The sequence below is a fragment of the Primulina eburnea genome, chromosome 1 (genome assembly GCF_022965805.1).
Source record: "Primulina eburnea isolate SZY01 chromosome 1, ASM2296580v1, whole genome shotgun sequence".
Lineage (NCBI taxonomy): Eukaryota > Viridiplantae > Streptophyta > Magnoliopsida > Lamiales > Gesneriaceae > Primulina > Primulina eburnea.
In genome coordinates, this window is record NC_133101.1 from 64,130,116 (window position 1) to 64,144,517 (window position 14,402).

Genomic DNA, 14,402 nt, shown 5'->3' on the forward strand with positions numbered 1-14,402 from the left:
CTCTTGTTTTTTCCAAACAAGAAATGATAAAATTCTAAATCCAATATCTAAATCAAAAAATCTACTTCTAAATCCAAATCCGAAATTTTAAGTATCCAAACACAGGAAAAGGATTAACTTTCTATAATCTATCTATAAGTTACGATTCCTGTTACAAAATTTTAAAACACTTGATTTTTTCGATTCAATTTCAAATTCTCTCGAATCTCATGCTACCGAAGGCATTGTTAAGTAAACAATGATGCAGAAGTTTTCAGTGCAGTTGCCCGTTCTTGAGGTCAAGGGACGCGATAGCTATTATAAATTTGATCACGTAAGCATTATTTTCAGATTTTAGGCTGATTCAGAATCTCCGTTCAAGTATTCCTGTTCAAGCTGTCGACTTTTGCCCGGAAGGTTCGATCCTGCCCACACCCAAGATCAAGGGTTGAGATTCATATCATGGGTGATAAAAAAATTAAAAAAAAAAATTGGACCAGAAAAAATTCTGACCCATCCCTTTTGCCCCAACAAATTTTGACCGAAACTGATTCTTTAAATAAACATTTTAAAAACCAATTATCGCATGAAAATGGTAAACGGGGTGAGAAACTAATATAATTTATAGTAACGGGGTTCTAAAAAGATGAGAGGCATAGTTTGAGGAGCAAAATGCCATTAATATCATCGCTTTCCTGCTCAAGTACAACTATGCTGTGTTAGGTGGATCCGCTTACGAGAAAAAATTGAACTGTCCCTTTTCACAGTACACATCCAAAAAATTTCTTCAGCTCCTCTGGTGATGGCTTGCTCGGCTGCTGTGAAATTCAACGCCTCCTCCTCGTCGTGGATCGCCGGTCAACATTCAATCAATCAACGGTCAGGATCGGCGGCTCGTTTCAATCGCCGTGTCTCCGTCATCCGAGCCGGATCGTATACCGATGAACTCATCAAAACCGCTGTAAGCGTTTAGTTTGATTGTTGGATCATCTGATAGGATAGTCAAATAATTGTTTGTGCACCGATTCTTAAAGTGTATTGGATTCTCTTTTTCCGGTTTTGTTTTTTCTTGCTACGTAGTATGTAAAAAAAATGAAACTTTGCCCTTGTATTTGTTTTAGTGTGCGAGAATTGAATGCTTCCGTGCTATATGTGATTTGTTGTTTGTTGTTCTGAAGACTTTAGATGTTGCATAATTTTCCTGCAGTTTTAGCTTTAATATATTTGTTTTTCCTTCGCATATTTATTGAGAAACCATCCATATACGCACTGATTACTTGTAAATTTGATTTCAAGATGATTAATGCTCTGTATTCGTGCTGAGAAAGTTGATATTACTCTGAAAGCCCTTGAAAAGTTGGTCCAATAGTTCAATTGGAGATCTTCTAGCTATTTTAAAAGGTTAACATTAAAATTTCCTGTATGCTCTAAGGTTCACGGTGCAGAGGTGTTGTAAGGTCATATTTCACGCCTTTGTATTTTGACGACTTCTTTTTTCATTAACATGCAAGCTGACCTGCACAGTTAACTCTTAAAATTTCTAGAGTTCTCTCTTCTATTTCATGTATTATCATTTGTAAGTTGGTCGATTAAGTCTCAACCATATCACTTCTTTTGAATGGTGTGCATAGGATATTGGCCTCTTAATCAATAGTTTTGAAAACGAGTATGCATTGCATCATTCTTGTTTTCTTACCGTGTTTTTCATTTTCTTCTCCTTGATCTTCTGTTTTCTGGTTGATAAAGTTCTAAACTTTAAATTGTACTATTCTATTTTAAATATTTTTAATGCCTATTTTGTACATTAATTCTCATCAAATAAAGTTATTATGGGAGGAACTAACTTGAAGTATTTTAATCCAACATCCAATGGTTTACTGCATTTGCTTATGATTTGTGACTTAAAGCTTATTGTCCTTGCTGAAGTTGTTTATGTTTGTTTTTGTTGGAAATAGAAATCAATTGCTTCTCCAGGTCGGGGGATACTTGCAATTGATGAATCAAATGCTACTTGCGGAAAGCGCTTGGCTTCCATTGGACTTGACAACACAGAAACCAACCGACAGGCATATAGGCAACTTCTGCTGACTACTCCTGGCCTTGGTGATTATATTTCTGGCGCTATTCTCTTTGAGGAGACACTTTACCAGTCCACGACAGATGGGAAAAAATTTGTGGATTGTTTGCGTGATGAGAATATTGTACCTGGTATCAAAGTTGACAAGGTGAGCTTTTAATGAAGGTCAATTTGGTTTGAAATATACAACAGCATATCCATAGAATGATGTTTGACATAATGTTTCATGCTGCCTACAAAATACTTTGTGATGCTTTGACCTCTTTGTTAATTTCTTACTTTCTGTGTTTCCTTTTATTTTATACGACAGGGTTTGGTTCCTCTACCAGGATCAAACAATGAATCTTGGTGCCAGGGTTTAGACGGATTGGCATCCCGCTCTGCTGAATACTATAAGCAAGGGGCTCGTTTTGCGAAATGGTACTGTCTTTGTCCTAAAGTCAAGTTTGAAATATGGAACACAATCTTAGTTTATTTACCACCCTTGATTCCGTTGAATCCAAGTAATATAGGAGAACTGTTGTGAGCATCCCATGTGGTCCCTCTGCTTTGGCTGTTAAAGAAGCAGCTTGGGGTCTAGCTCGCTATGCTGCCATTTCTCAGGTATCTTTTAAAATGTCAATACATCTATTTATTCCAGTTCCATCTTTTATGATATTCTCAACCTCGAATCGAAGAAAGCTAGACGTATTTTCGTGTTTTGTATGCAGGATAATGGTCTTGTGCCGATTGTGGAACCTGAGATTCTTCTTGATGGAGACCACCCAATTGAGAGGACTCTTGAAGTGGCAGAGAAAGTCTGGGCTGAGGTCTTCTACTACTTGGCAGAGAATAGTGTTGCCTTTGAAGGGATTTTACTTAAACCTAGCATGGTAACTCCCGGTGCTGACCACAAAGAGAAGGCTTCTGCAGAAACCATCGCCAAGTATACTCTCACTATGCTCAAAAGAAGAGTGCCTCCTACTGTTCCAGGAATCATGGTACTAACTCATGCATTCGTTAGTGGTCACAATTCATAACTACTACCCTCTGTTTCTTCTGGTTTTTATGCAGAATTTTTTTTATACCTTTTTGTTTAAGTTGTTTGATCATTTATAGTCCTTGCTCCACATAGGGTACCGGTGAGTTAAGGTATGGTTATATATCTATGGTAACCAAATAATTTATTTGGCTTAGTTCATTTACGGTTTGTTTATGTTATTTAATCGAATTATGAACACTGGTAATTATGATTCTTTAAAGGCCTTGATACCAAAGTAGTTTGCTAACATTAGCAAATTTATTAATTAAGTGAAATTAACTACTAAGTCGTCTTTATAATGAGTTTATGAGTCTTATTATGGTTGTTTTCATACAACATTGAACAAATTCAAGAGTAATTGGTACAGCTTGAAGTGAATACTTGCATGAGAAATAAATCGTATCGTAAGTCATGTTTTTCTTGTTTTATCTGCCAAAGCCAACATTTATATTTATGCCTGCATTGGACGACACACCATTCTAACGTATTTTTTTCATCTTTTAGTTCTTGTCAGGAGGACAATCTGAAGTAGAAGCGACATTGAACCTCAACGCGATGAACCAAAGTCCCAACCCATGGCATGTTTCCTTCTCCTATGCTCGAGCATTGCAGAACAGTGTCCTAAAGACATGGCAAGGACACCCAGAGAATATAGAGGCTGCACAGAAATCACTTCTGGTGCGTGCAAAGGCAAACTCATTGGCCCAGCTGGGGAAATACTCAGCCGAGGATGAGAGTGAGGAGGCTAAGAAGGGAATGTTCGTCAAAGGTTACACGTACTAAGTGAATCCTCGCCGATAAAGCTGCGTTTACTGCTAGGTTTTTGGTGTTTGGTTAGTGGCGCCTTCTGCTAGCTTTGGGTGCTGAGGAGATTGCATACAAGAGCTTGTTTTATGTCCTCCTTTGTTTTTTTATTGGCTTTTTAGCTTTAATTATGCATGCTTGAAAAAATCTTAGTAAGGCAACTGGTGCAGTGCTAGTTTTTCCTTATAAAGGACTCGGTCGCGTTTGTACCTTCAGATGGAGTTGACATCTGCTGGTTTTATGATGAGGTTTATAAAACTGAATGATGCCTGTGTGGCTATGTCAGAAAGCCAGAATTCTATAATTTTCACCATTTACAATTTCTCTTACTATATGTTTTATATCTTCCGTATTTACAAGAGATTATTTTCAATATTTCTCAATTTTTAAATATTTCATTGGCTCGAAACTTAACAACATAAAATACGTATGAAGTGTTGGCTCTTGGTTCATTCCACCGTCCGGCTGTCAACAAATGAGTATAACATCCCATTTAAACCAAGTATTTATTAAATTAAATTCAAATTCAGGGCCTCAGTACCAGCATCTCATCAGACATCAATGCTCGTTTTTTTTACATTCTTCAAAAAATTTGTTTGCCAAAAAATCAATCAGACTTCAACGTTCTGCTATTTTATAATATTTAATTAATTTAATGATGCATTTCAAATATGGATAATTTGATAAAAACAAATCATGAATCACGATGTAACTTTAAATTTAAGCACATTGTATGGTCACCAATGATTTGTTTGAAATATGTGTACCATAAATTTTATATTTAGCATAAAACAGTTTATTTTTGCCCACGATCTAATATGTCACTAAATTTATCAAAAAGATACCACATTGTACCATATCTATATTTAATTCATGTAAACTATCCGAATAATTTTTTTGGCTGTCAAAAATATTATGCGTTGTAAATACTATATTATTTATATATATTTTATGTATAATTGTAATTTTAAAAAGTAAAAATAATAATAATAGTAATAGAATAGTAAAGTGCGTGTCCTGGAAATGCAACATTGATATGGCTGTCGGAATCATGTAATTGATTAGGTTGATAATTTTGAGGGAAATGGAATCTTAGCCCAAGACAACTTGGGAAACTATGCTGCTTCCATTGTTTCATTACGTGTCACTGCCAAATTAATTAAATAATATATATATATATATATATATATATATATATACTATTTATTAAAGCTGAACACATTAGAAAAACTGTCAAGGAGGACACCATCTTTTTTTCCAGTTTTACCCTTACAGTTATAGTAATATTACACTTTTGTTTTTTAATTTCAACACACACTTTTATTTTTATTTCAATCATTCAAATATCAATTTAGACCTTCTATAATTTGTCAATTTTCACTTTAGTCTATTGATAATGATAAAAAAGATTGTACACACACGCAACGCGTGTGAAGAGTAACTAGTATATATATTATGTTAGAACATAGAAAAAATATCATCACTAAATTTAAATGTATTTTTATATTTGTAAAAATTTGGAGGAAATCATATGGCCTACGTTGTGATTTTCGACCTAATCCAACTCAATGTGTGACCACATTTTGTACTCAACACTGTGTTTGCTGGGGTGAATTGGCCACCATTACAGTACATACCACTAATCCATTATTCATTTGAATTGACGCTAAAGCTTCTTTTTCTTTCTTTTTTCTTTTTAAAAATAAATAAACTGGATGTGACTTGAAATGTGTCCTTCTTTGTATTAGATGTCTCATATCAATTGAATTAAGTTTTTTAGACTTATATATATATATATATATATATATATATATATATATAAACATGTACAATCCTCTTTTAATTTTGAGCTAGCTCTTAGTGTGAAATTAATTCAAGTCGTAACATTAACATGATATCAAAGTCAGGTTTACCGTTATATATTGGATTGTCTATATGGACTTGCACAATCCTCCTCTGAAGCTATCTTTTTAACTAGAATTAAGTCAAATCATAATATTAACATGATATCATAGTCAAGTTTACTGTTATGTGTTGAACTGTCCTTATATATCACTCATTAGTCTTATAAATTATTCACTTTAATTAGTAAAAAATGATTTAATTTGTGGGGAATTGGAATATGACAAATGCAAGGCAAAATCTATTTGCATGAGTGTGTTTTACCTCCTGCATTGTGTTACAGCAATAATTTTTTATTTCCCAAACAATAATATATATGGATCCCCCGTCCAATATGAGAGGTTTAATTAATTTATACATACAAATTAAAGGGAGTTCTTCTCCTGAAATAGCACAGAGAAATCATGGTTTCGCCTGTCTGAAATATGAAGTTAAAACCACAAATATTGGTGAGATTTTGTTGGATTCATAAAAATTATTTCAAATTAGTGGGATTTTAAAGAATTCGAAGTTATGTACGAAAGATTTGAGACATTATATTGAATTATGTTCGTGTGGAAACAATGCAAACACTAATTAAGTTGATGGGACTTTTAAATTTTTCTTATTGGATAATAAAAAATCCTTAATGGCCACACTCTGAAAGCTTATAGTTTCCCACATTTAGGCAATCACGTCATCATGTTAAGAAAGTGGACCTTTAAATGGTCTAAATATTACGCAACAATTACCACTATTTATTTCTTCCCCGTGATATAATAATAATAATAATAATAATAATAATAGACACTTGAGAAATATATATATATATATATATATATATATAAACAGTTTTGATTTTACCTTTTAGATTCTTTTATTGTTCATGTTTGGGAAATATTGAAAAAAAAAAAATCAGTTGGATATAATAACTCTATGTCTTTTCTAACATGAGGTTCAACTCCATTTATTTATTTATTTTTATGAAGATGACAATCATAACCGTTAATTTTTATGTACATTGGCTAAATCTTTTATATAACACAATAGCTTGCAAACCACACCAGTTTAGTAAATAGTATTAGACAAACTATGTACGACAGACTCGTCTGAGAAATATTGATAAGAAAAAATCGAACTCATGATTATTAATCAAAAATCCATCTATTCTACCAACTCGAACGTCCTCTAGAAATATATTCTACCTTGTTTGCAAATGATGATTTCAGTTCAAAATCCAGGACTAAGAGGTGGAAATATATTTGGGGTATACTGAAAAAATAGTGGAGAAAATTATATTAAATATGGAAACTACATTAGACGAAAAATGAAATTATCACAAGTATATAGCATCGATGAGTAATCAATTTCTATGAATCGATGAAATTCTCTTTCCTTGATATGAAATTTTCTTTGTCGGAAACTCGCGAGTTTATACAGAATTAATATGGCAACTTAAAAACAAATTATAGCAAAAATTCAACGAAGAGTCCAAGCTTTGACCACCGTACCGTTTCGCACGTCACTACCTTTTCGCCATTGCTGAAATCAAAACCCGATCTTTCGCTTTCTCACTGCAAAAAATTGCTCCTTTTTGTACACGAACATTCGCTATATATATCGTCACACACATAAACACTCATACATAATATACATTACATTCACACAAACTTACCAGTGATCGGATGTGTTGAGTGCGAGTTATCTTTTAGTGGAGCTGTTCTTGCTGCTTCTTTCGTCTTCTTTCCCAAATCTAGATAACTCTGGCTCCCGCATTCTTGATTTCTTTCTCCTTGTATTTGATCTGACGGAAGAGGTTGCTTTGCCATCCAATCGTGCTGCTGGGGTATCGCTTACCAGCCTATCTCGACGTCAGTATGGAGATTGTTCATTTTGATTACAAATTAAACGACCCGTTTCTTGTTACATCGCACTAATTGCTCTTGGATTGAATCTAGTTTACATCTTTGAATTAATGTATTTGGATTGTATATGAGATGTATGCATGATTATGCAGGTAGTTGTACTTGTTTGGGGATGATTGTCTCGTTTAATTATTTCAGGGATCGTTCTTTTGTAGCATGCACTGTTCTTCGAATGATGGGTCAGCTTTATTTTTCTCTAATTAATCGAAATTTTAGTTGGAAAGTGACTTTTTGTAGGTTCAATGATTTTACTTCATTTTGTTGCTTTTTAATTGCATGCAATAAAAGCTTTTTCTGAGGTTTGGTTTTGATATTAGTCCGGGTTGATGGTGACCTCAATTTTATCCTGTCTGTTTTTTTAATCCTTCGGTGAAAATTTAGTTAATTCTATACAGCCTGTTTTGTAAGGTTTTTATTTACTTTTCATGGATTACACAAGGCTATTTGGTCTTTGTAAGCGTAAAGGTATAAAAGTACTTAAGATTCTTATCTTGATTCCTGTAGTTCATAGTTGTCTTCTGAAACTTAATATGAACAGAAAGATTCTTTTATCGTTACAATGTCTGGCTTTTTTTATTTTTATTCTCATTACACACCTTTTAACCAGGGAAGTTTTGAGTTATCGCAAGCCATTTTATGCTTGTATTTTGATGCGTAGGATAGTATGTTTAAAATAAGGCTAGCAAAGGTGAGAATAGATATCACCGGTGAGAATGGATATCACCGTTGCTACTTGATGTTTGTTATCTCACCTTCTGCTATGTGTTGTATATTAATATTGTTATTTTACACAATTAAGTGTTTATAAGTTATATTTAGATATTGTCCATGATCCTGGGTCTAGATTCTGTTTGCGCAAGAAAAAACGTGGGAGTTGCGAGTTGATTCTTGGAAGGTGTCCTCCATATTTTTCATTCTATCACAACATTAATACGGACAGGAAGGATCTGTTGCTATTTTTGCACCATGTGATGGCAGTGGAAATTGGTTTATTTTTTAAAAAGAAATCGGGGTATTAACAAATGCATCAAGTGCAAATAGTTTTAATGATTTTTTGTTTGTCATTTTCCTCGTTTTTCTTCTTGTAAAGGATATGTTCTTTTGTTATTTTTCTATTTATATTATGTACCTTGTAAGAAGGTTATGCATGCAATCACTTTATTTCTTGACTTGCAGTGAGAAATCTTCGTAGCTGATATTTTGTAGTATGGAAGTTAACGGTCATCAGAAAGCCAGACTTAAGGATTTTGTTCCACATCAAAATGGTGATGTGAATTCATCAAGTATAGATTATGAGTTTGATCTATGGACTTCCTGGGCATACAAGCCGCATACCATTACATTTTTATTTATTGGTGCATGCTTTCTCATGTAAGTTGCTTAATTTTTTAGTCCTTCAAAATTTTCAGTTTTCCAAGATTGTGTTGATGATGGACCAATTGATTATCAGCTTACTGGGTCTATTCTATTCATCTGGATCTATAAATCATCGCTTGCATGTTTCATTAACGAATCAACTTTTGGCAACTTTTTTCTTCTTGAAATAATGGAAAAATAATACGAGAACAAAAAAGAAGCATCTAATGAAACACTGAATTAGTTGGAAGATTTTAATTCTGCTCTAATCTACCTGTTTGAACATTCTTCCAGATGCGCAAGCGGGGTGCTTGATCCTGAAGGTAGTGCTGAAAATGATATTGTCACCTCTGTGAAAAGGTGAGCATTTGCTAAATTGTGTGCAATCTACCTCATGTCTTTTATTTTACTGTGTTCACATGTCCCTTTTTCATTTATTTTGTTTCTTTTATAGACTTGTTCAAACTTCAAATGCTCTCTCTTACTGCTTTTTCAGGGGTGTATGGGCAATGATTGCAGTGTTTCTCGCTTATTGCTTGTTACAAGCTCCTTCGACGTAGGTGCTAGCTCCTTCATATACTTCTGTTTTATAACAACAGATTCCTTTTTTATCCCAGTTTACAGTAAATTTAATAATAGATGATATCGTTGTGCATGATTCCTGTTTTTTTCCATCTCGGGTTGAAGCAGTTACTCGGGATTTTTAAATTCACTTGCTTTTATATGTATATTAGGAAAGCTGACTTATTTGTTTTATTGTGTACCCCATATAGTAATCAGATGTGAAAAGACGGTTTCTATGCGTTAATCAAAACACATGATTTTGATTATCGGTAATTTACTTGAACCTATTTATTGTCCATTACAAAGTAAAACGGAGTTGCATCTGTTTTATATGTTCCCACACATCCAAAGTTACAAACATCGTGGGGAAGACAAGAAACAAGCTCATTTCTTATGTGGGGTATTTTTTCCCTACCAAAATGTTGCCAATATTGGCGAATAGGAGAGGCTAAAATTTTTTTACAAGGTTTCGATACTTTAGTGAATTTTACCATGGAACATCTTCATGAATGTTGGAATTGGTGCTCAAATTTCTATACTTACCTGTTTGCATGTCAATTTTCATTTGTCCATCACCCATTAAGATCGTATATTTTCTTATAGTGTACTATCTCGGCCGCATCCTGCAATTTGGCGCCTTGTCCATGGAATGGCTGTCATTTACCTCACCGCATTGACATTTTTGCTTTTCCAGGTCAGATTTGAACTTGTTTCTGCGAAGTTACTTTGACGAGTGTTAGTTTTTTTTTTTGGTAGTGACAAGGAATAAATTTATTGCCATTATTTATCATGCTATAAAGTGGCGCACATAAATCACCTGGATATGTTTTCCCAAATAGTGTACCACCATGATAGATATTGATGATTTATCTTCTATTGGGCATCGTTCGATAGTTGAACCAAAAAAAGGAAGGTTACTATTCGCACTTTGCATGGATATATATGTAGCAGAGCTAATATGTGTTGATTAATTTATGTTTTGATTAGCAGCATTAATGTGTGATTGAAAACTTGGTAATTTAGTAAATACAGTGATTGATCTTAGGACAAATTTAAACGTTTCAGTTCCTTTTTTCTTATTGAGGATTTTGATGCCCCTGAACATTTGTTATTTCCAGAGGCGTGATGATGCTCGACATTTCATGAGATACCTGCATCCAGATCTAGGTGTCGGTAAGGGATTTGGGCATTATATTAATCCGTCAAATAATTTGGTTTTTCTTATTTGGTTGTGGTACTGCATGTCATCACTTGGGGTGACAAATATTGAAATAAGTCAAATACTAGTATTTTATTAAGTCAGAGCTTGAGATAATTTTTCATTGAACCATCTTGAAGCTCGGGAATTTTACTGCATTGGGATCGATCGATGCTTTGTTTCGAATTTTATTATTGAACTATAGCAGCAAATACTCTAATTGTGACTTGTGAGATTGTGTAAGTGTGCTAGCCATAAAAAACGAAACAATTTGTCTTTGAATTTAGCTAAAAAATTATCAAGCATACTAGAGTTCAGTTTGAGATCATTTATTTCGAATTTGAATCATGTATTTTTCAAGCTGGTGTGAAAAGCTCACAAGTTAGGTTTGTAAGTTTTACATCATCAGCCTTGTAGTCAACACGAATTATAGATCACTGGAACTTTGTTGGATCATTGTTTACTGAAGCTATATGCAAATTTTCCGATACAGAACTTCCCGAAAGATCCTATGGAGCTGATTGCCGAATTTATATGCCTGAAAATCCAACAAGCAGGTTTAAGAACGTTTATGTATGATTTCTACTTTCACATTCCTTCTTTGATATCTATATTTGTCTTACCATAAATTGATATTGTGATCATCTACATACACTTTGGTTTAATATGTTTTAGGAGACACTTTTTGATGAGTTTGTTCTGGCTCATATCCTCGGATGGTGGGGGAAAGCTATAATGATACGTAATCAGCCTCTTCTATGGGCACTTTCGATTGGATTTGAGTTAATGGAGGTAGGCCTTCATCTTGTGTATGGTTCTGATCCTCTCCATTCAGTTTCTAGAAACTTGTAAATATGTGTCTTTTGTTTGATTTTTTGTCTTGTGTTTTCAGTTTACGTTTAGGCACATGTTACCAAATTTCAATGAATGCTGGTGGGACAGCATCATTCTTGATGTCTTAATCTGCAACTGGTTCGGTATGAAGTTATTATCATTCTCCTTCTGTTCTTTAAATTCATCATATTTAGCTTTGGCAGTGATAATGCTGTTAGTATATGTATAATATGGGTATAAACATGTACCTGCTAATTTTTCAAATGAATTGAATGTCAACCTAAATGACTAATTCGATGGCTAACTGACCTGAATGGTTTTACCACATTTCTCGGTTGGCAAGTTATAAACCCAAACTTGGGGGGTAAAATAGAATTTAACTTGGCTACTAATTATGTGCTTGATAACAGGTATTTGGGCTGGAATGCATACTGTTCGATATTTTGATGGTAAAACTTACGAGTGGGTTGGAATAAGCCGGCAGCCAAACATCATGAGCAAAGTACGTTGGTTTGTAACATTTCTTTATTTGCAGCTATGAACTCGTTACATATATTGTCATGGGCTTCAATCTTGGTGCCATGATTTGACTATGTTGTGCGAAACATAGAAGTAGGAAATAATTGCTTAGTCTGAACTTTTCAGGTGAAAAGAACACTTTGGCAGTTTACACCGGCCCTGTGGGATAAAGATGAATGGAACCCTTTTCTTGGTCCATTGCGATTCATTCAAGTTCTTAGCCTTTGCATAATTTTCTTGACCGTAGAGCTGAATACATTCTTTTTGAAGTTCTGTCTTTGGATTCCTCCTCGAAACCCCCTCATCGTATACAGGCTAGTTTTGTGGTGGCTAATTGCTATGCCAACAATTCGCGAGTATAATTCTTACCTACAGGACAGGTGTTTCTCTTTTCTTCCACACTTTGCACGTGCTGCTACGCATGCACGAAAATTTCGATTTTCTCATGAGATGACACGATCTCTTGTTCGGTTATATTTAGGAAACCGGTGAAGAAAGTGGGAGCATTATGCTGGCTCTCCCTTGCTATATGCATAGTGGAACTCCTCATCTGCGTCAAGTTTGGAAAAGGTGCGATCACAACCTTACTCGTCAGTGTCTTAAATTCAACAGGACCTGATTAACTATATTGCTGATTTTCCAGGATTATTTCCTAATTCCATGCCAAAATGGTTGGTTATACTTTGGATGTGTGTTGGGATGTGGCTTGTGATAGTCTTGGCTACATGGTCATGGCAACTGCACAGACTGACGACAAGGAAGCTGCAATGAGTTAATCTATTTTGTTTTATATAATTGTATTTTATCTTATGTTCTATTCATGTCATTCATTCATTCATTCAAACATGTGGTAGAACAGTAGATAAAATACAATTGTAGAACATAAGATTTGTCAGCTTCTTCAAGACTGCCTCCCTCCCTTCTTTTTTGAGATTACCCTGTACATATGCCGGGGTTTTTAATTGTAAATGATTTCTCCATTAGGCTAGATTTTTACACTTGATGCTGTAGGAACCTCAATTCTTGTATACTAATTTCATTGACTGACACAAGTGTAATAATAATTTTCGAAGACCATGTTCGTGTTAATTTGAAACTAAAAATTATGTGATTTAATTTAACATTTTTTTACTTGAAAGAAATAATTTTTAGATACTTGTTTGAAATTGCCATTTCTTTTTTGTGCCGGACAACAGAGTTTATACCTTTTTTTTCTAAAGATTGTGAAGATCTTTAAATGATTGCCACGTTTAATTTCTGAAGACAAAGATTGTGAAGCAACGAGCTTGTCAAATTTCAGTAAAAAAAAAAATTTTTTTGGGGTTGGAAATTTAGTATACTTCATTGATTATTGCAAAACAATATTGTTAGTATGTGCATTTTTTTAAATTTAATTTTCTTGCACGTGTTTCATCCATTTAAATTCCTAAGATGCGGAATAAAAAATTCATTTATTATATTTTAAAAAAATTAAAAAATACTATCAATCCGGCGGGTCGAGTCTTGAGGTAGTATTTTTTTATATTTATATATACGCTCGCGAACACAAAGGCAAAAAATGGATAAAATTTGTTCTCTTGAGTAGGATCAAATAAATGGGTTTGTATTTTAATAACATTGATTTATAATCGACTCTCGCCAAATACAATTGATAAAATAATCTAAAGTTCGAGATTAAACAGAAAATACTTCATTGTCCAAATAAGGCTCGGAGGATACGCATAAATGCATGTAGCCCTCGCTAAGCTACACCGTGAGTTTTTGTCACATATGCGTCATGTGACTTCCACCCATCTAGAAAAATGAGGTCCTACCCAGTTAAATTTGTTAACCAAGTGAAAATGTTAGAACATGTAATTATTATTTTTTTTAAAAAAAAGAACATGCAACTTCTTTTAGTATCGAGGACTTGTGCAAGTATATGATCTAGACTCTCAAAGTTTAACAGCCAAGCAATTCCTTAAAACCTCACCAAGAATTTTTTTTCCACCCTTCATATGAAATGGGATTCAAAATATGTCACAATCTATAGTTTGAAAACACTTCATTTTCTCTTTTAATGTTAATTTTTGGTTCGAGACACGCTTCAATTTTCCTCCATGGAAGAGAGTTGAGTGCGTTAGAGAGCAATCCTACTTCCTATTCTATCTACACGACATACTCAAGTGTTATTTTACATGTCTGTGGCCTTTTACATAGGTTTCGTCATTCCGGGATCTACAGATAATATTGTTTAAGAAAATC

The 14,402-nt window shown here is 34.0% G+C and overlaps 2 protein-coding genes across 4 annotated transcripts; both read left to right on the plus strand.

Annotated features, from left to right (window-relative positions):
• Positions 1-688: 688 nt before the first annotated feature.
• Positions 689-4,210, plus strand: LOC140841182 (fructose-bisphosphate aldolase 3, chloroplastic-like). The gene is made up of 6 exons (XM_073208433.1): positions 689-940; positions 1,935-2,204; positions 2,367-2,476; positions 2,569-2,659; positions 2,767-3,036; positions 3,582-4,210. Exons 1-6 carry the CDS (start codon positions 782-784, stop codon positions 3,858-3,860), a joined length of 1,179 nt encoding a protein of 392 aa, XP_073064534.1. The 5' UTR covers positions 689-781; the 3' UTR covers positions 3,861-4,210.
• Positions 4,211-7,260: 3,050 nt separating this feature from the next.
• On the plus strand, positions 7,261-13,284 carry LOC140841190 (CDP-diacylglycerol--serine O-phosphatidyltransferase 1-like). 3 transcript variants are annotated; one of them, XM_073208445.1, is made up of 13 exons: positions 7,261-9,058; positions 9,338-9,403; positions 9,540-9,599; positions 10,211-10,301; positions 10,726-10,780; positions 11,299-11,378; positions 11,481-11,597; positions 11,698-11,782; positions 12,050-12,141; positions 12,285-12,538; positions 12,640-12,728; positions 12,802-12,929; positions 13,143-13,284. In XM_073208445.1, the coding sequence occupies exons 1-12, from the start codon at positions 8,895-8,897 to the stop codon at positions 12,927-12,929; spliced, it is 1,281 nt and encodes a 426-aa protein (XP_073064546.1). In that variant the 5' UTR covers positions 7,261-8,894; the 3' UTR covers positions 13,143-13,284. The 3 variants fall into 3 exon arrangements, with proteins under 3 accessions (XP_073064546.1, XP_073064555.1, XP_073064564.1); XM_073208454.1 differs by lacking the exon at positions 13,143-13,284 and having other exon boundaries at positions 7,261-8,699; positions 8,864-9,058; positions 12,802-13,108; XM_073208463.1 differs by lacking the exon at positions 13,143-13,284 and having other exon boundaries at positions 7,261-7,633; positions 8,864-9,058; positions 12,802-13,108.
• Positions 13,285-14,402: the final 1,118 nt, after the last annotated feature.